At 37.3% G+C, this 26,932-nt stretch overlaps 1 protein-coding gene across 6 annotated transcripts in view; it reads right to left on the reverse strand.

Annotated features, from left to right (window-relative positions):
- The window catches only part of ADGB (androglobin), a 171,680-nt gene that overhangs the window by 111,555 nt on the left and 33,193 nt on the right, over positions 1-26,932 (reverse strand). For 3 of the 6 annotated variants that reach the window (XM_046669033.1, XM_046669032.1, XM_046669031.1), the window contains exons 3-7: positions 26,775-26,867; positions 22,844-22,987; positions 20,911-21,120; positions 9,992-10,131; positions 7,196-7,282 (exon numbers count right to left, since the gene is read on the reverse strand). In XM_046669033.1, coding sequence (XP_046524989.1) covers positions 7,196-7,282; positions 9,992-10,131; positions 20,911-21,120; positions 22,844-22,987; positions 26,775-26,867 — 674 coding nt within the window. Of the gene's footprint in view, positions 1-7,195; positions 7,283-9,991; positions 10,132-20,910; positions 21,121-22,843; positions 22,988-26,774; positions 26,868-26,932 lie in introns of those variants that run through there. The other 3 variants (XM_046669036.1, XM_046669034.1, XM_046669035.1) reach the window with 2 other exon arrangements.

Consider the following 26,932-nt stretch of genomic DNA (forward strand, 5'->3'; position numbering starts at 1 on the left):
GAAGATGGGCACAGACGTTAGCTCAGGGCCACTCTTCCTCAAGCAGAAAGAGGAAGATTGGAACAGGTGTTAGCTCAGGGCCAATCCTCCTCACCAAAAAAAAAATATATATGTGTGTGTGTGTGTGTGTGTGTGTGTAAGCAATCTGAATTCAACAACACATTAAAAGGATCATACACCATGATCACTGGGATTTATTCCAGAGATGTGAGGATGGTTCGACATCCACAAATCACTTGATGTGATACACCACATTAACAAAATGAAGGATAAAAATCACATGATCTCAATAGATGTAGAAAAGGCATTTAACAAAATTCAACATCCATTTATGTTAAAAACTCTCAACAAAGTGGATATAGAGGAGTGTATCTCAACATAATAAAGGCCATATATGACAATCCCACAGCCAATGTCATACTCTACGTTAGAAAGCTAACAACTCTCCTCTAAGATCAGGAGCAAGACAAGGATGCCCACTCTCACCAGTTTCATTAAACATAATACTGGAAGTCCCAGCCAGAGCAATTAGGCAAGAAAAAGAAATAAAGGGCATCCAAATTGGAAAGGAAGAAATAATGCTCACTATTTTCAGATGCTGTGATATTATATATAAGAAACCCTAGTCACCACCAGAAAACTGTTAGAACTAATAAACAGGTTAGCAAAATTGCAGGATATAAAATCAATATACAAGAATCAGTTGCATTTGTATACACTAATAATGAGCTACTAGAAAGAGAAATTAAGAAAAGAACCCCATTTACAATTACATCAAAAAGAATAAAATGCCTAGGAATAAATGTAACCAAGGAGGTAAAAGATTTGCACATTTAAAACAATATGATGTTGATAAAACAAATTGAAGACATAAATAAATGGAAAGATATTCCATGCTCATGGATAGGAAGAATTAATAGTTAAAATCTCCATACTATTTAAAGCCATCTACATATTCAATGCAATCTTTACCAAAATTCCAATGGCATTTTTCACAGAAACAGAACAAAGAATCTTAAAATTTGTATGGAACTACAAAAGACCCCAAGTAGCCATAGCGATCTTGAGAAAGAAGAACAAAGCTGGAGGCATCATGCTCCTATTCAAACTATAAAAAAAGCTAGAGTAATCAAGGCAGTATGATATTGCCATAAAACCAGACAATAGATCAATGGAATGGAATATAGAACCCAGCAAGAAACCTATATATATATGGTAAATTAATTTATTACAAAGGAGCCAAGAATATACAATATGGAATAGATAGTCTCTTCAATAAATGGTGCTGGGAAAACTGGATGGCCACTTGCAAAAGAATGATAGTAGACCATTATCTTACATCATACACAAAAATCAACTCAAAATGGATTAAAGGCTTGAACGCAAGACCTGAAACCATAAAACTCCTAGAGAAAACATAGGCAGTAAGCTCTTTGACATTGGTCTTGACAATGAACCATAATCCTTGAATTATTAGGTCCAGCTCCAACCACTCTCCAGACAGCCAAGCCTATGTATACAATCGCCTAATAGATGCCTGTCCAAAAACAATCAACCAATTAATAAGCAAGAACATCCTGCCACTACCTTCTACTTATGGGTCAAGTTAGAAAACTGAGGATGACCAAGTCTCTCTCCTTGAGACACGCATCAAATAAAACACTATGTCCCTTTGATCCTGTCTCCTCTTACTGCAGTAGACGACCTTTTCTCCAGCCTTGTCACCACCTCCTCTCTAGAAGCCCCCACCAAACTCCTCTGGAATTTCGCACAAGCCAGCCCCCCTGTTTCAGTCCCACCACTGCTTCTACTGCTCCGGGTGATCGCAAGACTGTTATGACAGGATCATCCTCCTGTCTAAAATCCCTCAATGACATTCCATCACTGTCAGAAAGCTGTGAAAATGCCTTACCTTGGCATAAAAGGCCTTTGTCTATTTTGCTCCTCTCCACCCCCACACTCACCCCTCCTCTAGAATCCAGCTGCACATAATCTAGTCACGTAGAACCACGTGTGCTTCTGGGAGTACACCCTCCTCTCTTGTGCTTCCATGTTATTCTTTATTCTCTGAGCTGGCTTCTCTACCTCAATCAGCTGCACTGATTTCAACCAATCCTTTGAGATCAGTTCAAGCGTACTTTCTGGGGGAAGTAAACTATACGTTCCTGCTCTGAGTTCCCAATGAATCTCTTACACTTTTATACTTCTAGTACAGCCTTTTAAAATACTTTTTAAGCTACTCAATTGACCAACATCTCTTGAGAACATACTGGGTACTAGTCATTCAGTGTTGTCATTCTAAGGCACAGATGGCACAAGACTGAGCAAGACAAAAAGGGTCCCTACTCTCATGCACTTTACCATCCCAGTGGATGGATACGAGAGAAAGAAAGGATAACAGGCATTGATAACTTCCATGATGAAAATGAATAATGGACAATCGTATATGACATAACTTGGGAAAGGAATAATTTAGACTTCATGGTCAGGAGGCCTGTCTGAGGAGTTGATATTTAAGCTTGGAGAGACCTAAATATTATGATATACCAAGCCAAGTGAATATCTGATGGAAGATTGTTCCAGGCAAAAACAAAGAAGAGCTTGTGTAAAGACCATAAAAGACAATGAGTTTAGTATATTTGAGAAACGGAATGAAAATGTAGTCGGCTAGCTAGTGGTTGCCAAGACAGAGATGAAGTCAGGGATGAGGTTGGAGATTGTGCAAGAGTCAGACAGTACAGATCCCTAAGGCACAGCATAAAGATTTTAAAATTTCATTTGAGTGTATTGGTTAACTACTGAAAGGCTTTAAGCAAGGCAAGTGATATGATCTGATTTATGTATTAAAAATTATTCCGGGGTTGACCCTGTGGCCTTGTGGTCAAGTTCAGTGTGCTTTGCTTTGGCCACAAGGATTCAGTCCTGGGTGCAGACCTACACCATTCGTCAGTGGCCACGACCACACTGTGGCAGCAACTCACATACAAAATAGAGGAAGATTGGCACAGGTGTTAGCTCAGGGCTAATCTTCCTCAGCAAAAAGAGGAAGATTGGCAACAGATATTAGCTCAGGGCCAATCTTCCTTATGAAAAAAAAATTATTCTGATTGCCATGTAGAGAATTAACCAGAGAAGGGTAAGTTAGACACAGGAGGACCAGTTGTGAAGCTGTTGCATTGTGCATGTGAGCCATGATGGTGAGTCGATCTAGGATGATAATAAGAGAGATGCAGAAAAATGAATAATTCAGAATGAGTGGAGGAGATGCTATTGACAAAGATCAGTAAGGAGTTGTATGTGAGAGGTAAGGAAAATGAGTGAACAAAAATTCCACCTAATTTTTTTTTTGCTCAAGTAACTGGGTGAACAATGGTGTAATGTACTAAGATGAGGCCTTCTAGGAAAGGTACAGGTTTGGGAGGTTGAGAATTAGTTTCTTTCTGGATATTTTAAGTTTGAGATAAATTTTTGATGTCCACATAGCTACATGAATTAAGTAGTGGTGTATAAGTACAGACTAGAATGCAGGAAAAGGTGATGAGGCATGGCAATGCGAACTGGTAAGTCACTGTTAGCTAGAGTGCTATTTAAGGTCACAGGACAGGAGGGAGCTGTGCTGTATACCACCATTCAGTGGTTGAGCAGGGGTTGAGGAACCATCCAAGAAGGCTGAGACAGAGCAGCAAATCGGACAGGAGAGAAATCTAGAGAGTATGTTGTTGTGGAAGCCAGGTGGATTTGCAAGAGGAAAGAGTTGCTCTTGGGTAAATGCTAGGTTGCCAAGTAAATGGGTCAAGAGAGGTGACCCCTGGATTTGACAATGTTAAGGTCTCTGTGGACCTTAAGAAGAGTGGTTTCAATAGTGTGGTAGAGAAGGAAGCACAAAGAATCAGGCAGGAAGCTACTGGGAGGTGAAGAGATACAGTATGTATAGACCACTCACTCATTAAGACTTTCTCTGAAGAAAAAAAGCAAGATGAACTGGTGACTTGAGAATAATAATCAGTTTCCTTCTGCATCTGTGATTTGCTCCGATGCCTGAACTGCCTGCTAGTTATCATTGGATCTCCAGTGCCTGGCAGATAGTGGGCACCCAATATATTTTAGTTTTGCATTTAATCCCACAACAGCTCTGCAACATAGACATTACAAACCTAATTGAGGTTTAAGAGGTTGTAAAATTTATGCAGTCACACAACTAGCAAATGATAGAATCAAGATTCAAACAGATCTTTCTGAATTCAAAGCCCATTTTTTCCCCCTCTACAATATAAAAAATGTTACGCTATGAAAGAGAAATATTCAAATATGATAGGATGAGACTATATAAATTCTTAGACAGTTAGGCTTAAATATGGAGTGGTGGGGTGCTTTATTCACCAATCAACTACACCAAGAGCAGAGACGTTTGCCAAGAAAAGAGTCATCTCTTCATTTGAAACTGTCAGACTTCTAATATCCACGCAGACATGTTACCGATTGTGTTTTTAGTATAATATGGCAAGTTAGAAGGTCTTTTTTTTTTTTTTCCAAATGGTAAAATTGTACTAATTGTAGAGCATAAGAGGCAAGGCCCACAGTTGCAAATGGAGCAGTGTTTCCCTTTGGTACTCCTGGGGGAGACTGGAAGGGAAAGAGTTTGCTGGAGACGCCACAAAAGTCTTCTCACCCTAACTGATTTTCACATGGGAAAAAAATCAGTAGTCAACACAAGTTTGAAACTTTAATTCTCCTTGACCCCTATAAAACCATGACTACAACAGGCCAAGCCCCTCAGGGGCTTTCTCTGCACACTCTAATCCTTCCTAGGAACAGAAACATCCCGCCCCTTAACATACCATGGCTTTGGTGACTGTGCTCCTGCCTTCAACCCCTCCTCCTTCATTTCCTTCAAACCAACAGAAGAGGAGGCTCACATTAAGTCAGCACTTTCTCCGGGAAGCCGTATCTGACCCCTGCCTGCACCTTTGGCAGATAGTTGATTGCGCCCATATTTCAACTTAAACTTTTCTTGACCATCACTTATATACTGTTTCATGACGCTCTTTTCATTTAAAATTACATATATATATACACACACACACAAATTAACTTTGGAATTTTATAGTATAATTGTAATTTAAAATTATATGAGGAATGTGGTAGAATGTTCATAAGAAAAAAATCCTACAAATTATGACCTAGATCAAAGAAAATATCTATCTCTTACTTTTTAGTTGTATTTAGAAGAAAACTGATAAGTGTGAATGTCTGATTTAGTCTCATTTATTCTTCTTTAGACATTTTCCTGTTTCCAGAGTTTGCTTATTAACTACCACACATATTTCTAGATTACATTAAACAATCTAATGAAAGTCGTCAGGGAAGGGAAAGAAACTTTCATTAATTATGTCTCTACCTTACAGTAGCTACTTTTTCTGACACACTCGCCTATTCACTTAATCTTTAGAACTATAGATCGTAGGTCATTTTATCCGTTTTACATATGAAGAAACTGGGGCCCAGAGAAATTACATTACTTGCGAAATTCACATAACTTGAAATTCAAAGTGTAAGCATGTAAGTCTAGCTATATAGTTCTGAATCCAAAGCTCCAGCTTTTTCCCCTGATATCATTTTCATAAGCAACCATAAATTCATGCAAACTGAACATCTAAAATCTTTCAAGTTTATTATTAATTACTAATGTAGTCTCATAATTATGAAAGTATATGAACACTTTTCAGTTTTCATATATGATTTCACTGTATGATTCTAGAAAGAGAAAATTCACAATTCTTAATTTACTAATTTTCTAGTTGTGAATAATTCTGATCTCCTGTTTCTTTCCACTCTCTGTTAGACTTCTGATGATTTCATGTCTCTGGTGTCTTTGTTGACTACTGGGCAGGGAAAATTAAGGCAAAATTGTAAGTATTCCATCAGCATTGAAGATAAATTTTAGAAAAGTCCATACTTTTGAATCCAATTCTCTCTCTACCTCTCTCCACTAACATTACCCATATTATTTCAGAAATATTCTCTTTTCTTAGATATCTGAAAAGGATTTTCCATGAGAAGATCTAACAGGGTGCCATCTGGACCTTACCTTAACATGGAAACACAAGGTAAGCTCTCCTTCAGGAAAGTGGTCCTTCAAAGATGACATCTACCCTCCCATTTTTTTCCTGCAAATATTTTTATTTGGACCAAGCAACAGCTGGCTTAGCCTGCTGAAAGATGCTTTAAATGGTAGAATCCATGTTACTAGGGCCTGTCTTCAATCTCCGCTAACCAGGACCTTGGGGAATGGTAGCTTTCCAACCTCAATCCAAGATCAGAGATGGTCCAAATTGATAACTCTACCATGGATTTGATCTTCTTGTAAAAATCAGCATCTGAATTGATAATATGTTCAGATCTATTGACGTAATTCTTTTCTACACACCTTAACCAGATTAATTTCCAGTGGCAACGGCAATATGATCAAATTGTATGTCTGTAACCTTTATGTATGAAATAAAAGTATTTGTGAATTTTTAAGTAAGCATTACATTAAATGGTCTCTCTTTTTTGGACACGGATCAGCAATCTCTATATATCTAGAATATAGGAGAGAAAGACTGTGAGCTTTGGACCCAGCAAGACTTAGATTTAAATCTTATCTCCTCCAGGTATAATATGCCCAGCTCTGGGGAACTGAACCACTCCAAGCCTCAGTGTCCTCATTTGTAATGACGTATACCTAGCTGATGGGGTCATATGGATGATTAAACAAGATAATCTTCTCAGCACTGTGGTTTTTAATGAGAAATAATATATCAAAGTGTCTAATGCCTAATAGGTGTTTTATTATTAATTATTTCCTAGTATGTGTGGCCAATTAAAACTTGCCTTTGTGTTTGTGTATTGAATAAGTGTAGTAGCTGCATAAGTGTATAGGGATGGCTGTAAGTATTTTACCATAATAAATAATTAACATTGTTTTAATATTTATAATTCAGATATTTAAGAATTAAATTGACAATAATGCAAGGAAACAGAATTTATCCTGAAATTCTGAAGGAATTTTATATAATACTATAAAATATTATTCCCCCAAACATTTTGTAAAATTTGACTTTTCTTGAAATTTTCTTAAAGACTAAGAATATTTTAAAGAAAATTTAGTGTGGAAGAAATAAAAAAATATAAATAACTTAATGGTCAAACCTACTGGAGAGAAATGACTTCTGGTAGCCACCCTGTGAGAGCATGAATAACCGTGAACTCGCCCAGTTCTCGCCTCTCGGCTGCATGGATGCTAAAAGAGCAAACACACAGTGGCATAGTTAATAAAACTTGAAAACAGAGAGAGCCATATAAGGAATAGGAATCTCTAATAAACAGTGATATAATAGTAAACGTAGGGGTCATACTGGTTTTACATCATAGTACAAGAAAACACTGTTCCAACAGCCAGACGACTCATCTTCTTAAAGCACTTAAATAGATCCAATGATCAAATTCCATGTCTATTTACAAAACATACTTGTAAGCTTTATTTTTAAAATATGTAGATTAATATTAATGTCACATACATAAACATATTCGTACATATATTATAAAATATGTAAATATAGATATATATTTTATATATTCAATATACTATCCTGTTGTTCCTTTAAAAATAGAACAGTGTCTTTCATCTTTCTGATTTCAGTAAGTATTCTAAGATGCCTATGAGGCTGTGTATTAAGTCGGTCTCATACATGGGAGGTCAACATGGGCATCAGACATTCTTAATTAAATCCTTAGATAATTTCAGAGGTTGTAATTGACCAAATATCATTCTTCTCATTTCAGTCCTTTTATTTTTTACTTTTTTCTGAAGTGATTAGTCTATTTACATTAACACACATAAATGTCATCTCCCTATTCTGCGCAGGAGTCATAGGGTTAGTCAACCATATGCCAATGGTGGTGAATGATGGTATTGACTGACGTATATACCCTTTTCTTCAGAAAGAAGCCTTGCTATCTTAGTCACACGTTCCATCATTTATACATTTGCATCGGTTTGGTGTCTACAGATTACGAATTTGATGTGCCCACATATCTCAGGGATAACAAGAATCTATTGGGATAGCTCACCGTCTGGTCTAAACCCCCCTTTGGGTAATCTTATTTAGGAAGTGATTGTGCAAACCTCACAGAACTAATGCTTTCTCATTTGTATATCTCACAGTGATATGAAATAACCACTATATATTAATTTTTTAATGTAGAAAGTAACCACTATATACTATAAAGTACGAAAATAATCACTATAAACTATAAAATCTGAGAAAAATTTACTGACAATTATAAATTGTGCCACATGGTGCTGGTTTCCACTAGAAAGCCTGAGAAATGTCTTATATTTAGTCTCATCCTTTATTTCCAAGCTGGATTTATTTATTTTTAAAAAAAACAATAATTCTATTACTCAAGTTGCTATAAAATTCCACTGACCTATTGCTTTAAGAAAGATGAAACGCCTCTCCAATTATCCAGCTCATGCATTTAATGCTTCACTGGACTTGCAGCTCTAATTCGCAGAACTTCTAGTTAGGTCTGAGAATTAGGAATATTAGGAATCTTATTTTCTTTCCAAATCAACAAACATAGTTGTCATCACTGTGAATACTTTGTAATATTCTAAAAAGATCTCGACTGAGTTTTTCAGAAAACCTTGAAATTAAGGGTTTGCAAGCTGAGGAAAGCAAATTCCCCATAGAAAATTGAGGGTTGCTGAGAGAACAGAGAGATGAAGAGGACGGGTGGGAGTGGCTGTTTTTGTTGTGTAGCCCTGGGAGACAAAAACGAAGCCCAGCCAAAAGAAAACCCAGGAAAAGCGGACCAGGCCTCTGACTGATAGTGCTACGTTCACAGAAGGGGAGGAAGCTGAGCTTTGAGCAAACAGCTGAAGTGGTCTGTTAAAAAGCACGTGGGTGTGTTCTGTTGAAAACCAGATGCTGTGACACACTGCAGGGGGGAGAAGGGGATGAAATTCAAGCTGGCCCAGAGTATGTGAGAATTCTCCCACTGCATGTGATACAAAGTGGCCATGCGTTCACATCTCAAGCGTCCAAGCTTTTTGCATTGCTAGGGCCAGAATGGAATGACCACAGATCTCTGCAAGTGGAAGCTAAAAGAATAACCGTAGCAGACAAGTGTCATATGCATTGGTGCATAAGCCATGCAGAAATACAAGACACAAGCAGATTTCACATGAACATTCAAGAAATGTGAATAGTTTTGTCATGAATGTATTAAAAGGGACCAACGTTGGGGCTGGCCCCGTGGCTGAGTGGTTAAGTTCGCGTGCTCCGCTGCAGGCGGCCCAGTGTTTCGTTGGTTCAAATCCTGGGTGCAGACATGGCACTGCTCATCAAGCCAGGCTGAGGCAGCGTCCCACATGCCACAACTAGAAGGACCCACAATGAAGAATATACCACTATGTACCGGGGGGCTTTGGGGAGAAAAAGGAAAAAAATAAAGTCTTTAAAAAAAAAAAGGGACCAACGTTAACAAAAGCATCAGAAGTACGCTGACACCCTTCAGAACAGTTCAGGTTTTTCAAACTTAGTAAATTCTTGCTGCATAGACAGAACTTAAAACTTTAACTGGATTCCAGTATACATTATTCAGGATTTAGATGAACCAATATTTTCCCGTACAAAACAACTTCTCCTATTAAGCTGACACATTATTTGCTCTGATTGACTTTCCGTTCACAGTAAGAGAGCACTGGATACAGAACAAAGTTTCAGTACTTTTTCTAGGGGGAATTTTTTCTTATTTCTGGCTAATCCAATACTTCAAATCAGTGGCTTTGACATATTCATTTTTATATTAGAAAGTACACATTGTTTGGAAAGAAAGCTTTTAAATTAACTTTTAAAAATTAAAGCTATGCAATATAGATTCATAATTGTTGTTTGCCTTTTTGTTTTTATGCAAGTAAGCAATAATTTCTCCTTCTACGTACTCAACATTTGCCAGTTTAATGATAGCTTTAGACAGAAGCATTGGCCAGAGTTCAAATTCACAGGTTGTAGCTGGAAGCAACAGATTGTTATCTTCATCAAAAGGCAGAAAGTCATCAACAGTTATCTTTCTCCAGCAACCCTACAAATGAGAGGAGAGGAGTATGCCATCAGTGACTTATTTTCTCTCACATGTTATTACACACTGCTGATATTACTGTTTACTGTTTTACATTTTATGTTAGCTTCTTACATCTAAGGACTGACATATTGGTTTTCAACACTACTCTGGCTGCCCATTTTAGCTTATTATTTTAATTAATATAATTACAGCACATCCACATCTATGTCAATAGCGTCATTATTTATGAGATCCTGTAAGCACATTCTTGGGCGCCCCATGCTATGTAATGCAGTAAATTAAAATGTTTCAAATGGCATAAACAAAAATTATACAACCATGGATGAGTTTGGGCATAATTAAATAACTTAATATAGTCATAATGCAAATTCCCCAAATATAGCTTTAGTAATTATTGTTTATCCTAATAGGCTCAGTGATCTTATACCTCCAATTATCGTATTACCCCTATTATTAATTAATGATCAAATTTTTTGACATGAAGTTAATACTTTAATAAAATCATTATATTTCCCTGTATACATATTACTTGATAATTAAACGCTTGAGCCAAATGATAACATTAATGATCGTGAACTCGAAGATTTTTTTAAACTTTGGTTTTACATGTGAAATTTTCTGGTGATTTATTCCTTTGCATAAGATATATTTTCGGCAGTGATGCAAGCATTGTGAACCCAAAGCTCTGCATAACACATGGCCTAAACCATTGAATTGCTTATAGTCCAGTGACGGAAGGTATATACGCAAACAATACAAAATATAATATGTTCGAAGTGCTTTAGGACCAGAAAGGAAAGTGTGACTAATTTTGCATGGGGGAAGTCTTCATAAGAAGGTGACATTTGTACTAAAGATACAAAGGACAATATATTTTTCCCAGGTAGATAGGAGCAGTAGGATGACAAAATATTGTCTTTCTATGACACTTGTAACTCTGAACTCACATTGCCTTATTTCGCAGTTATATGTCTTTTTCTTTCTTCCCTAAGAGATGATGTAGGACAAGACAGGGTCAAAGGCACAGGTGCTTAGCCACCTCCTGTTCTGATTCAAATGAAATGACCCAAAAGAATACACAGTGAAATGAGCCAGATACGAAAGGACAAATATTGTGAAATTCTAAGTGGAATCATTTCCATTTACATGAGATGCCTGGAAAAAGCAAATTTATAGAAACAAAAAATACCATAGAGGTTACCAGAGGCTGGGAGAAGAGGGGAAGGAGTAGTCGTTGTTTGATGGGTATGGAGGTTCTGTTCAGGATAATGAAACAGTTGAGGAAATAAATAGTGGTGACGGTTGCACAGCACTGTAGAAAGACACAATGCCTCTGAATTGTACATTTATAATGGCTAAAATGCCAAATGTTATGCTATGTGTATTTGACCACAATAAAAAAATAGTAAAAGGAATCCCCTTCCTACATTTTGATTTTCAAAAAAATCTTTAAAGGGGACAGCTGGATTTTTATGAAGGAAAAGTTTTAAGCAGCCATCAGAACTTGTTAGACCAGTTCAACAAATATCTCCTGCTTCCAGAGGATCAATGATAACATATTTCAATGAAGAATGCATTGATTACTAAGCACAATTGAACTTCACACTTTAAATACGTGAACTATATGGGATGTGAATTGTAGCTCAATAAAGCTATTACCAAAAAAAATGCACAGGAATGAATGCTCAGTATTAAAAATCTAAACCATCATTTGACTGGAATTATAACAATTTTCTTGGAAAGTTTTTTGATTCATTGATATTAACACATTGGTTGGTTGCATCCTTAAAAAATAAAATATTACATGTATATATGTATAAATAATTTATCTGAGACCTCATTATAGAACATTGAATTGTTTTTGCATTTAGTATTTTTTTGTTATAGCATATAAATTATGTATATTGGACATTTTTCACTGAGTTTACTGTGTTAGCACCATATAATTTTAAAAGACCATCAAAATGTTTAAATATAGAATGTTTATGAAGGAAGATGCCTCCTTTGTTAATATAAATATAAATTACTAAGATCCTTTAGACGGTTTCTTTCCCCAGTGGAGTCAATGGACAGAACCATGACTTCCATCCTCCCACTGCAGTAAAGAGGAGGTGCCCTGCCCTGGGAGAGCCTCTTGGAGGAATGAAGTGGCACACTTTCCCCTCCTCAAGTTGTGCTAAGGAGATTATCGGGTGGAGTCTTATCATCTGGGTAATGAACAAGAGTGGCAGACAGCATAGGACTGCACAGGCTTTATAAACTAAACCACCTTTGAAACAAAGTCCACAAAAGTGAGCCAGGATGCACATTCTCAATCTAAACAGGTTGACTACCTGCTAAAATGGAAATTTTAATTAGGAACCAGAGTCATAAAACATCACACTAACAATATCCAGGAAACTGTCCAATATTATCCATCATATCAAAGCCCAGGAACATCTCAATTTCAATGAGAAAATACAATCTATGGACCACAGCACCAAATTGATAGGGAGGTTAGAATTTTTAGGTAAGAAATGTAAAGTCTTGTCATAGAAATGCTTCAACAAGCAATTACGAATACTCTTGAAACAAATAGAAATTCTCAGCAAAGAAACAGAAGATGTAAAAGAGGAAAACATGAAAATTTTGAACTTAAAATTGAACAAACAAACAAACTTGTCACTAGATCAATAGTTGAATACAGATGGCAGAGAAATTAGTGAAGTTAGATCAATAGAAACTATAAACAGCAAAGAAAAAACAGATTTAAAGAAAGGATATGAGCCTCAGGGACCTGTGAGACAATGCAAAAAGATATAACCTTTAATATCTTTGGAGTCTCAAAAAAAGAGGAAAAAAGAATGTGGGGCTGAAAATATGTTTGAAGAAATAATGGCTGAAAACTTCCCAAATTTGTCATAAAACATAACACTACAGATTCAAGGAGCTCAGAATACCCCAAACAGGATAATTCCAAAGAAATCTACACCAAGACGTGTCAAATTCAAACTTCTGAAAACTCAAGACAAAGGAAAAAACCCTGAAAGCAGCCCATGAGAAAAGACATGTTACCTGTAGGAGAACAGCAGGCTGCTCTTCAAAAACCACACAGGCCAGAAGGAAGAAGCACACTGTTTTTCAAATGCTGAAAGAAAAGGACTGTCAACCCAGAATTCTGTACTGAGAGAAAATATCCTCTAAGAATAAGGGCGAAATAAAAACATTTTCAGATAAAGGAAAGATAAGATAATGTGTCACCAGGAGATCAGTTCAAAAAGAATGGCGAAAGGGAATTATTCAGAGGTAAAACAAAAGAAAAAAAAGAAAGAAAATGGAACATTAGGAATGAAGAAAGAGCAAAGGAAAGAGTAAGCTTATGGGTAAATGACAGCACATTCTTCTCCTATTGAGCTTTCAAAATTATATTTGATATTTAAAAATTTTTTAATTTAATTTAAAAACTTTAAAATTTTTTAAAATTTGACTTTTTGATGAGGGTCTTAATATGTATAGAGAAAATATTTAATACGACTATACTATAAAGGAGGGATATAAAGGGACCTAAATAGTGGTTAAATTATATTCCAATTTAAGTGGTAAAATATTGATATTAGTGGACTATGATAAGCTATGTATGTATAATTTCATCCCTAGAGCAACCACTAGCAAAAAATCATATAAAGAGATATACTCAAAAACACTAGAGATAAACAAAATGGAATCCTAAAGAACATTCAAGAAACACATAAAAGGATGGAAGAAGAGACAGATATGAAAAGTAACAGAAGTAAAAGGGTAGACAAATAATAAAATAGCAGACAAGTCCCAATTATATCAAATATAATTGCACACAAATCAAAATACAAGAGCAATTTGAATATACTTATCAAAATTAAGAAAGTGCATATGTTTTGACAGAAAAATTGCACATGTAGAAATCCTAGGAAAATACAGTCAGGCAAATGGACAAAACTTTATATACAAAGAAGCTATTTTACCCCACTGTTTCTACTGGTAAAACACTGGTCATAACCTATATGTCTGTTGATATGAAATTAGCAAAATATGTATAGTTATTGTTACACTCGAACAATGGAGTAGAAGGTACATCAATATCTATTAGCATAAGAAATGTCCACAGTTAGGGAAAAAATACAGAACAATGGGTACCGTATGATCCTACTGTTGCTATAAATTCTATACAGTAGGTTTACATATAAGAACAAAGTTTAGGAGGATATACAGAAATCAGTCACTATGTTGTCTGTATAGGTGGAATCATGGGGAACTTTCATATTCCACTTTGAAAATTTTAATAGTGTTTGAATTTGGTTTATTAAGAGCATATATAATGTTAATAATAATGAAATAAGAATAAAAATAGTTCCATTTTGGAAAAAAATAATTGAATGATAGAAAAATAATTTGTCAGGGTATATATCTTGCAAACAGTGTTCCTCGAGTTCAAAGATCAAAAATGTCACTGGGTGGGAGAGAGTTTGTTTGAAACGTCGATGCGGTCTCTGCCCAGAGACTCTGACTAGGGGTCTGTGCTGGGGCATGGGAAGCACCATAGGAGATGTTGATGCTGGTGGTTTTCTGCACTCCATAGTTTAAGAAACTGAATTCTATAATAATATTGTGCTTAAAAAGTATAAAGGTCAATCAAAAACAAATGCTGGGGTCAGCTGGGTGGCATAGTGGTTAAGTTTGCGAGCTCCACTTCAGCGGCTCAGAGTTCACAAATTCAGATTCTGGGTTCAGACCTATATGCCACTCATCAAGTTATGCTTTCAGAGATATCCTACATACAAAATAGAGGAAGATTGGCAGAGATGTTGGCTCAGGGCCAATCTTCCTCACCAAAAAACAGAACAAAAACAAAAGCTAACACATTTTTCATACCAATAGATTGATAACAACAATTGTTGGTCCCAACGTGTGTGTTTTCTCTGGTTATTCAGAGACAAATGACAGCATTGGGACACTCAAAGAAAGGCTGCCAAGATTAATACAGACTTCAAGTGGAGAGAGAGAACTAAATTGCTTCTTTCAGGGGAGCCAAAGGAATGCTGAACTTGGAAAGCACCTGCCTGGCAAGACTGTATGTGGCCCAGGAGCAGCATTAATACTGCCAGGTGCAGGAAGAGAAAACGTCTCTGTTTTATAACAATGTCCTTTATGCTGCTCAGTGAATTTTTACCTGGCTGATGTCAAAGAATCTTGAGGCTATTTACTTAGAATCCAAACTGGAAATAGTAGGAGTACTTTTACGGGGAAAATGATATGCTGGTGTGAAGATCTGAACTTTAAACATCATGCAGAGAGGCTGAGAGCTTGGTTTACTTCAAAGAAGTGATTAAGGTAAATACTTCAAAGGACAACAAGAAAGAGGGAGAAGAATATATGTACAGTTGACCTTTCATTTCCACGGGTTCTGCATCCTGGATTCAACTAACAGTAGATCAAAAGGCTTACAATGGTTGCTTGTGTCTCTACTGAACACGTATAGAGTTTTTTTTCTTGTCATTTTCCCCTAAACAGTACAGTATAACAACTACTGACACAGCAAGTACATTGCCTTAGGTATTATAAGTAATCTAGAGACGATTTCAAAGTATACAGGAGGATGTATGTAGGTGAAGGGGAGGAAGGCATTTCCTCTACCCTCTCTGGGTCCTCCTGGCTAAACAATGAATTAATTCACATGAGACAAAATAATAGGAGAAAATCAAACAAAGCTTTATAACATGTATACATGGGAGAGACCCAGAAAAACTGAGTAACTTGCCAAAATGGCAGAAGCTCTCACCTTAAATACCATCCCCAGCTAAAGACAAAGGAGGATGTTGGGGGTGGGGGAGTCAGTTATGGGAGATTACCAGAAATGCACAATAAACAAAAGTAAGATTATTATGCAGATGTAAGTCCTTGTGTTCTGCACTGATAAGAGTTTCCAGAGATAAGGTCATACACCTTCTTCCTGGTGCAGAAAGGAAGACACCTTTACAGATGGAGATTTCCTTTACAAATGCAAATGTCTCTTACAAAGGGTAACTTCTGCTTTTCAGAGTTTCTCTCCTGTCCGCAGTTTTTAAAAGTAACCAGACCAAAATAATCCTCATGCCAAAGAGGCACATCTTGGGGTGGCCAATTCCAGTCCCCCACATAGGTTTCATGCAAATATCATGCCATTTTCTATGAGGGACTTGAGCATCTCGGATTCTGGTATCTCCCGGAGGTCCTGGAACCAACTCCCTGCAATGTTCAGGGAGGACTGCAATAAGGCAGAGAGGAGAATCAACAAGAAAAAACTAAGAAAACATCCAGAAATTGAAGAAGAAAAACAGTGGGGAGGAGACTGAAGGTACGAGATGCCACAGAGCAAGGAAAATAAAGACAGGGCAGGAGATGTGTCTCTGGTAAGTTACACTGAGTCAAGCAGTAGAAGGTAACAAAGCATATTTTTACGAACATGTTCCTTAAATGTTTGCAGAGAAAAGCAAAGGATACTCATGTAAATACTGATCCAGACTTGGAAGAGAAAAGAACTAATTAAACTGCGTATGTCTGGAAACGGACAAGAAAAAAATAACGTAATTTATCTTGTCAGAAAGAATTTACTCTAATTCTATACTAACCCTCATACACACACAGGTGTTGCCTCAGCCCTACCACCTGGGAATTAGGTAGAAAGAGGTAGAAATTTTGACCCCTAGCCCAGAGGGAACAGATTTCTACCAAACAGAAAACCAGGCAGCCACTTGTCACATGGCTACAGCCCTGAGACGGCACAGTGTTTGTTTTCTGCCCTTTAAGAATTGCATCCATCTATTTATTATCACTGTTGTCATTATCCTTCTGTGTCCTTTGGAGCACTGCAATTCCAGTTTTAAAGGAAGGACCAAAGCATAGGAGGACCAGCAGAAGAGCATTGTGATCTGGCTTGTGTATTCACCTTATGAAAAGAACTGCAGATTGGGCCAATATATGAATATAAGAAATACATATTTAAGCAAAAGCCCTGAAAAAATAAAGCATCTAGAGAGTAACAGCTTCTTACATATCTTTACATATACTCATGAATACACTAAGTGGCTGGCGCTCTGGATGCTCCATCTTTGGTGCTGTGGAGAAAAATGAAGGCGGGCAGGAGAAAGGGGGTGCCTGGGGTCTCAGGAGGGTGGAGAGTAAAGGCCTCAGAATGTGTGTCTTTAATACTAAAACCACAAGGTACTCAGGCATTGGCTAGTGTGTTCTAAAACAAAAAGTTAATTACCCAGGTATTCCATATGTAACCAAATTATCATTCACCTAACAATCATGTAGAAAGGAAAATAGAAAGATTGTAATATTCAGTTTCCCAAAATATACCACAAATATATTCTAAGTGAATAAAATTCTAGACTGCATACTCCACCTGACTGAAAGATGAATCAAAATAAAATAGTCAAGAAAGGGAAGCTGTAGTAGAAAAAAAAACAATGAGGAGGACTAAATCCTTTTATACACAGATTAAAGGATAAATTATTATAAATATGTGTTTAAAGATAAATGGCAGCAAAAATGTGTATTCAAAATCACATATGCCAAGAAAATGATGAAACAAAAGAGTATTAAGTGGATTTTGTCCTAGAAAGTCAAAACAAACTGTAATTCATAACAATTAAAGCAATGTGGTATTTGAATAGGACAAGGAAAAGAGTAAAAGAAAATAGAGTGAGAAACAAGCACAAGTCCACATTGGAATTTAGTGTCTGATAAAAGTGGTTTTTAAAATCAGTGGGTGAAAGGTAAAACATTCAATATATAATGCTGGTCAACTGGCTGAGATTTTGGAATAAAAAGTAAACCAGGTCACACAACCAGAAGAACCTACAACTAGAATATACAACTATATACAGCTATGTGCTGGGGGCTTTGGGGAGAAGAGGAAAGAAAAGAAAAAAGAAGATTGGCAACAGATGTGAGTTCAGGTGCCAATCTTTAAAAAAATCAAAAATAAAAATAAGCCAAGTCTTTATTTCTCACAGTAGGTAAAACAAATTAAAGACCCAAACAATAAAAAAAAAAAAGTCTAAAAAATACTAGATAAAACTAAGGGAGAGTATTTCTTATATTCTTGAGATAGTGATATCCTACTTTAAATGACAAAACAGTCCTAGATTCTGTAAAGAAAAACAATGATATAATTGACTACATCAAAATTACAAGTCTCAGTTGGGCAGAAGATGCAAAGCTAACACATGAATTACAACAGCACTTCCTCGACACCCACGTGCACGAGTATCTGCAACATACAAGAGAATGCTTACAATTCCAGAACACAACCTGAAATAACCTGTTTTATAAGTAGGCAATTCAAGAAGTAGAGAAGGGATGTACAGATCTGACGGGATGCTAGAGGACAGAGCATCAACATGGGCAGGAACTACCCAAGTTTGGGCAAAGGAAACACAGCAAGGCCACATGCAGGAGCAGTCAGAGCACGGGCAGCCATCACCATGTGTCCTCTCCATCTTCTCATCCTCACTCAAGAACCCTTGTTGGGCAAGTGAGCACCTGGTAAGCTGATCATATGCTTTTCCCTCAGCTCTCCCAAGGGGCAAGAAGAGGAATGAATCAACTCTTTGGCTTCCATAGTAGGAGGTGGCAATGGGAAAGAGAGAAGGGATCAAAGAATAAACTAAAGAAGGAAGGAAATTAATGATCTTGAGATGCTATGTGTCAGGAGCTTTTCTAGGTTCTTTTACATAATTACCACATTTTATCTCCACCTGTACTTGTCAAGACATGTTACATGTCTATTATCTTGAGGGATGTGCTCCTTTGCCTTTGTGTGCAAGCGACTCTGAAGGGCCCTTGTAGCCCAACAATGGATCTAGAAATGCTGAGGGCTGGTAAAACTTTCTCTCAGCCTCAGTGAGCAAGACAATAGCATGCACTTGAGCAATGAGTGCCAGCAAGCTGCCTACCAAAATGATTCACATGGACCCAGTTGTATCTCAGTGCTCAACAGTCTAGCAGCATCCCCCACAAGCCGTTCCTCAGGTGAGATCAATGAGGAAGCAGAAGAAGCCACTGGACATGAGGTTCAGTCTTTCTCACTGCCACACTCCTAGCCCTCTTCCCTCAAGTGCTACCTTCTCTAAAGTAGAAGGTTAAAGAATCCAATGAGACTGAGATTTCCAAACTGGACTAAATGCATTTTTTTTTTTTTTAATTTCTGAATCCAAATGGGTTTGGGGTTGTGCGGAACCAGTACAGTTAAAGAGAAATAAATCACATTTTCTTTGTAAAATGAAATGTAGTCTTAATAAACGTTGGCCTCTATCCAGAAGGAAATTTAAAAAGAAGGAAGGGTGTCAGGAAGCAGGGAGAGGAGAAAGAGACAGAGAGAAGCTAACAGCGTTGGTTTAATGTTCTGCTGATGCTGTTTGGAAATTCTTAATAATTTTGAATCTCCACCTCAAGTTTAGGCAAATGTGAAAAAGTGGGGACAAAATATCCAGGCATCTGATCCCCTCACTCTTCCCCTGTTTACTGTCTTTCTATAATCCCTCAACTCTTATCCACTTTCTTAATGCCATATACTCCCCCTCACTCTTCTGTGCATATTTCAATCTTTCAAGCCTAGTCCGCTAGGTCTGCCTCCTGATTAGTAAACAAAGAAGATAAAGGAATTGAGGAAGTTATTTTCTCTCCGAACAATGGTTTTGACTTTCAAGGTCTACCTTCTTGCTGTATCAAAAGAACAAAAATTCTATTTCGAATATCAGAGGCTAAGGTTACCTTCTTTACCTTTACCTTCCTGCTATAATGATCCTATTAATTCCTGAGCATTGGCCTTTTGACATTCCCTATCCTTGGAAGACAGATGGCTTGGGTGCGTTAAAGAAAAAGTCATGCTCTTAGAAATACAGAATGGAATAATTGACTTTTCATACTTTCGCCACTCCTTCAAATGTTCAAGAACATTCTTTCTCAGTGAACAGGACCAGCTTCCCAGGTATGTGACCTGGGCAGTCACCTGGGACCCCACACTCAGAAGGCCCCCATGCTTGGTTTAAAGTGCTGCTATCATTGTCTTGAAATTCTTAATAATTTTGGAACAAAGTGCTCTGCAAATCATGTAGCTGGTCCTGCCTGTGACTCTGGGTCTTTAGAAAGAGCATTCCATCATTAAAAACCCAAAGGTGTTTAGTATAATCCAGCATTGCTAAAAGTGGCGTGAGTCTTCTTTGCCATATTAACTGAGAGATTTTTAATTCTCCATTTGTATTTCCTGGTTTTCCATTTGCAACCTTTCAGGCACTGGTAAAAACTTTCTGTGTCATAGTAAGATTTGTTAACATGAAAACAAATCTCAAGTTTAGGACAAAAAACAAATGGGATCAGGGCCCTCAGTAGCAGCAAACACCGGACTATGCTCATGTACTCCTTCCTGCCACGACCCTGATGCCACATCACAGAGGAAAGCTGGGAAGAAAGCCTTGTGTATCCACCTGCCCACCCATCCCACCTGCCCGAGAGGGCAGAGGCCGCAGAGGGCTGCCCCTCCACGGTCCTGGCAGCACCAGTTTAGAAAGCCCACGGGACTGGTGTCACAGGAGAAATAAATGTGTTTCTTTTTAATCCCAAATTACATGTGCAGGACATTTCCCCCAGTAGCCACATGACTGATAACCTGCGTAAACTGCAGCATCTTGTATCAGCCTAGTTAACAGCATGTAAGACAATATATATTTCAATATGAAAAGCATGAGTTTTAATGCACACGCACAGGAACTTGCTTACCATCCAGTAAAGTTTCACAACATACTTTCCATAACTATTGAACAGAGGCATGTGGCCCTTTACAGCCTTGCACAGAGAATATATGTGTTCCCAGGGCTTCCAGATGAGAAGGGGGGGCTCCCCTACAGTCCCTTTAAAATAATTGCTCAACACGCCAGCGTTGAAGATCTTCCACACAGCATAGATTTCACTGATAATCCATCGCATCAGCTAGAGACAAAAACCGTCAGTGTTAACCAGTCATTCTTCAGGTGTCGGCACTGTAGGGGGAAAACCAGTCAAAAATCTACTTCCAACAGTAATGTTAACTTCTACATGTAATGTATTCCACACTTTGATTTCTGACCTATAGAATAAAATCACAGGTCTTGCTTTTGTTTTCAGGACATACAGTCAGAATACAAGCTAAAAGGTCTAATATTAAACAGACTCTTAGCTAAGAGCTGCCTCCCAGAGCCCACTGTCGGCGAGCGGACCTCCGTTTGAGCTCTGTGTGAGCGTGTGGGAGGGTGAGAGGGACACTGAGTGCTTCTGAGGGCAATGACGATTTTATTTTGAAATTAACTCTCTATAACTGAGCGAGCTGCTCTTCTACAAATGTTGAGAAGTTTGAGAAGGAAATGATCTCTTTTATTTTATAGGAAATTAGACAAGAAACGAGACGTGAAAAAATTAAAATTCCACACACACTTAAATATACTCTGTCTCGTATTTCCTGTGTTCATCTGTAGGTGCAGAAATGCTCCACGGAAAAGGCCCACTTGCAGTGTTTTTAACAGGTGGTGAGGCACTGCGGAGGGCTGAGACTCTGAGTAGAAAAAGACCAGGATTTCAATCTTCGTTCAGCTCCTTCTGCTCTTGGGCAAGTCATTGAGCCTCTCTAAGTCGCAGTTTTTTATCTGTTAAATGTAGGTTATACCAGCTATTTTTCAGCATTTTTGTGAGGAATAGAAATGATGTGTAAGAAATCTCTAGGTCACAGTGCTGTTAAGTAAAGCCATTATTAGCCTCAGGAGTACCGGATTCTCTCAAATATTCATCTCATGTTTTACTGCCTGGCTTGTAAGGAGATTAAATACTTGAGACTGACCTCATAAGATTTATGTTTTTCTCAAGTTGCATTATCTAGGAAATTTCTTAAAGTTTGGTTAAATTGAAAACGGCAAATCAGATATCCTCCTGTATATCTGGAAATTTTACTATAGAATATTTTCTACTCTTCTTCCCGTGAAAAATGGAAAGCTAATGTCTGTGTATGTTTAGCATTTATAAAATAAGCATATTTTAGACTAAAAGTATATCATATGAAACACTTTGGAGATAATTTTATGCTAATCAGTAGAAGCTGGCTGAAGAAATAAATATTTTGATTTTAATATTGGTCAAGATATTAAAGATAAGAAAGACAAAGCGTTTTGATCAGTAATGACTATGCCCCATTCCTCTGACAGGGTCTCAGGAGAAAATACGCAACAGGCCCCTGTTTCTACTGTAACTACCTCAGGGGAGTGGAACAGGTCTGGTGCCGATGGATAAAACCCAGGCAGAGAGGTGAGGAAAGTTGTGCCCCCGCAAAGCAGGGCTGCTGTGCTGAAATCTGGCTTGTTTAGATGAGATGTTGCAATCCAACTACACCCCAGGATTTTCCCCACATTAGCAAACCGAACAACATCCCAACCTGTAGCTCTTGGCCACCATGTAGGGCAAGACGGGCGGCAACTTCATGTCAATTGCCAGGCACATGGGTCTGGAGGAGCAATGCCCAGACTGTGAGAACCCAGTTACCTGGACTGGAAAATAAGGGCAGCACTAACATTTCGCACGATTTGCAAGCTAAATTCAATTAAAGGGACTTCTCTCCCCCCTTTGAATGTCTGGCATGTAAAATGCTCCGTTATACCGAAACTTAAAGGACAGCAAGGGGGGACTGAACCTGAGAGGGAATCGTCCAGGCAGGGCTGCAGGGCATCCTGCACCGAGCTTTGGTTCCTTCTTCTTTACATACCTCACTGCAGAGTAAATGCTCATTTGCTGAAAACAAGTCAAACAGGATTTCATTTTTCACAACTACGGGAACCTGAAATAAAATTTAAAAAATCAAAATAGATATTACTCCTTAGGAAAAGCAAAGGAAATGTAGCTTAATGTAATCAAGCTTCATGTGCTGTAAATAGGCCAAACCTCATTTCATTTCTCGAAACCAGAGGAATTAGAAAAAATAAAAATAAATAAATAAATAAATAAATAAAATAAAAATGGAATTAAACAAACAAAAAAATAAGCACGTTATTCCATAAGGCAATCCTGTGGGAGGTGTAGGGGACATTAATTTAATAATTTAATGCCTATAAAATGTAGCATTTTAATATACAAATAAAACACTTTAAGATATAATACACGCAGATAAACTTAGCATGCATACACACACATTTCAAAGTGATTTGAAATTTAAATGAACCACTCAAGTTAAACCTGAAGCTTAGTTAACATCTGGTAGCTGGAAAAATATCTTCATCTTGGATGAAAAATATTAGCTGTGACAGCTTTTAAAATTTTGCCCAACTTTAAGTCCTGTCAATTTTTAAAAAATTAATTTGATGGTCATCATTTAATTGGTATATATCTGAAGTTGCTTTAAATATTTAGACCAGTGAGGAATAAACATAAGAGGGGAAAATATGACTTATAATAGTTTGAAAAAAATAGTTACAATTCACATCAAGCTTATATATTTAAGCATAACATAAAAATGGTTTTGATTAGTGAAATAGATTTTTTATAGAAACTAATGCCATGTATTAGTCTCAATCATCTGTACAACTAACACCTTGAAAACTCAATACAATTTTTACGTCTGAGAAAAATTTACCTAAAGCTACCTGGAAGGCCTGAATTGACTCTTATGTTCATAATTTATAAACATAGTAAGTTTTATCTATATATTCTGGTTTGACTGATTAGGATGCAACACTTCTAAAATGCTCATACCTTTCAGCAAGTACCAATGTGCGTTAAAATTTATTAATTATATATTAATTATAATTGTTAACAAATGATCAACGAGTTATAATTAATTATAGATAAAATAGGTATTGGATACCTAAAGTTTGAAGTTAATAGGCACATGCTGATAAATGAAGAGGAGGAACTGACAGTTTGTAAAAAACAGCAAATATTAAGGCAGAGGTCTCTACAAGGGTATTTTAGCATCTCTGTCCCCTGTGTCTACACCTGGGGCAAGACGAATCTTCAGACATTTTACATCTGCTCAACATAATTAACTCTCAAGCACCTGGGCCACCAATAGCTGATTCTCAGAAATAAGCAGATCTGAACGCTCATTCTGTGCTCAGGGCTTGTTAACTACTTGGTTGGCCGGCCCACGTTGACTCTGATGTCTTATATCCATGCTTTTAAGTCTTTTAATAACTTAGCTTCTCTCAGACTTAAATCAAGTCCTTTGATGTCATCTTTTGCTGGGAGCGGTCTAGGGCATGCTTCTAGGCTGGATTGTGCTTTTTAATTGTGGTTTGCAATTATGTAATGATTCATGAAATCATTTTAGTGGGTCAGGACTATGTATATGGAATATAATAGAACAGAGTAAATCTCACATAGAAAGGTCATTTTTTTTTTTCAAAACTTTTGTCTAGACTTTATATATGTCCATATTTAATGAGTCTCAATATAAAATGTTTTTATCACTGTGGACCTAAACATTAAAACTTGAAAACCACTATTCTATGACTTTTCTACTTAGCTAGACTTTCAGTTCTGGCAATTCTGGTCCATATTCCAGAATGATGGATCAAGAGAAGGAGCCAGTGCAGAGGGAGAGTGGAGGTAGATGGATGGCAGCCTTACGACAAATGTAAGTGGAAGGATCATCAACAACAATGAATGAATTTATTTTTTAGCACAAGTGTATCTCTCAGAATTAAGGTATGCTAAAAAAACAAAGAGAAATGATTTATAAAACTTTTCTACTTATCAAATTTACAACACTCCCACTTCGTGGAATTTATATCCTTTACGTGCATGGAACACAAACTCTGCACTTATATTGAGCAGCGCCTGAAAATTATTAATAACACATTAATATTTTTCGTTAGTTGCCTTGAGTCAATTCCGAATCCTAGCATCCTTGTGGAACCCTGCACAGTCTTTTTGCGTCATCCTCTTCCCTTCCAATGCTCTCTCAGACAATGCTCCACTGCTATTCATAGAGTTTTCATGGCCACTTTTGGAAGTGGGTGGCCAGGTCCTTCTTCTTAGTCTGTCTTAGTCTAGAAGCTTCACTGAAACCTGTCCACCATGGGTGACCCTGCTGGGATTTGTAATACCGCTGGCACAGCTTTCAGCATCACAGCAACATGCAGACACCACAGTATGAAAAGCAACAGACAGGTAGTGTGGGCTCCTGATGGGAAAGCAACCCAGGCCATGGCAGTGACACGGCCGAATCTTAACCACTAGAGCACCAGGGCTGGCTACATTAATATTAAGGGCATTATACTAACATCACAGAATTTATATTCTTCATGTCAATGTTACCTACCATTATAAGTAATTTAAAAACTTGGGTCATATATACTTGATTTCTTTTATTTAAAATGTCTTACAAGTAGGCACTCAATAAATTCTCTGATGGACAGAGATGTATCTTCTTCTTTTTGTTTTTGTTTTGAGGAAGATTAGCCCTGAGCTAACTACTGTCAATCCTCCTCTTTTTGCTGAGGAAGCCTGGCCCTGAGCTAACATCGTGCCCATCTTCCTCTAGGTTTATATGTGGGACGCCTACCACAGCATGGCGTGCCAAGTGGTGCCATGTCCTCACCCAGGATCCGAACTCGTGAAGTCTGGGCCACCGAGAAGTGGAACGTGCGAACTTAACCGCTGCGCCACTGGGCTGGCCCCAGATGTATCTGCTTATTTTCTCATTTTAGTAAATATTTTTGAATTTAGGATTATCTGACTTTCCCAACTAGTAACAGTAATTGGAAAATATGGTGAATAAATTGTGTTTTCCTGCATTAGTAGCAGTGCTGATAAAGGCTAAAGCTTTTAGGAGCAAAAATCACCTTGTGTGATGACAGACATTCAATGAATTCCATAACGTATGGAAGAATCAGCTTCATTACAACCATTTGACGAGCACTGAGTAACTAATTTAGCTTACTGGTTTTCTATGCATTAAATGAAAATAACAGGAGATTCAAAAAGGGAAAAAAAGCGTTAGTGATAATGAAATCCTTGGAAACACCAAATATATTCAAACTAACATAGCTATTAGAAAGATAGACCAGTGGGTCTAAAGTTGTAATGTACGCTAAGTGCTATCTAAAATGAAAGTTTCTTGGGCAGTGTCCCAGTCAACATGATTCAAGTGTCTGTGCATGGGGGTCCAGAAATGAAAGCGGCCCTTGGAAAATGCTTCAAGAATTCCTGGAATAGAGAGATCCAAGTGCAAGTCTCCTGGGCTGGAAAAATTACTGCTAATATACACCACACAAACAAATCTTCATGCCACATAAGTTCCTGCTAAGAAGCAGAAAAGAGACAGTGTCAGCAATCAAGGAATAACTTTTCAAAACATTTTAGGCTGTAATGTGACATCACAGAGAGAAGAAGAAAACTGGAGGCTCTACGCAAAATACTCTGTTGAAAACCAGTACAAGAAATATTCAACTGTACTGACATACATTTATTTCTACACTAAATGCCAAAAAGCAATACTTTTTCTTACCAAATACCACAGGGAAAAAAATTACCCTAAATTGTTTTAATAATGAAAGATTTAATAACTAGGATATTATATCCCATAGCTAATATGCATTTTGTTTAATAGTAAAACTATTTCTTACCCGATTAATTAAAAAATCCTGTGGACGTTTCCAGGAATAAATTTTCAGTGATGGTGGTAATTCAATCTTTCCTTCAGGATCTTCAAAAAAATGCTATATAAAAAAAATTGAATTTTTTATCCATATGGTTTTATTAAAATAAAAATAACTGAATCCTA

This window comes from Equus quagga, chromosome 8 (genome assembly GCF_021613505.1).
Source record: "Equus quagga isolate Etosha38 chromosome 8, UCLA_HA_Equagga_1.0, whole genome shotgun sequence".
Lineage (NCBI taxonomy): Eukaryota > Metazoa > Chordata > Mammalia > Perissodactyla > Equidae > Equus > Equus quagga.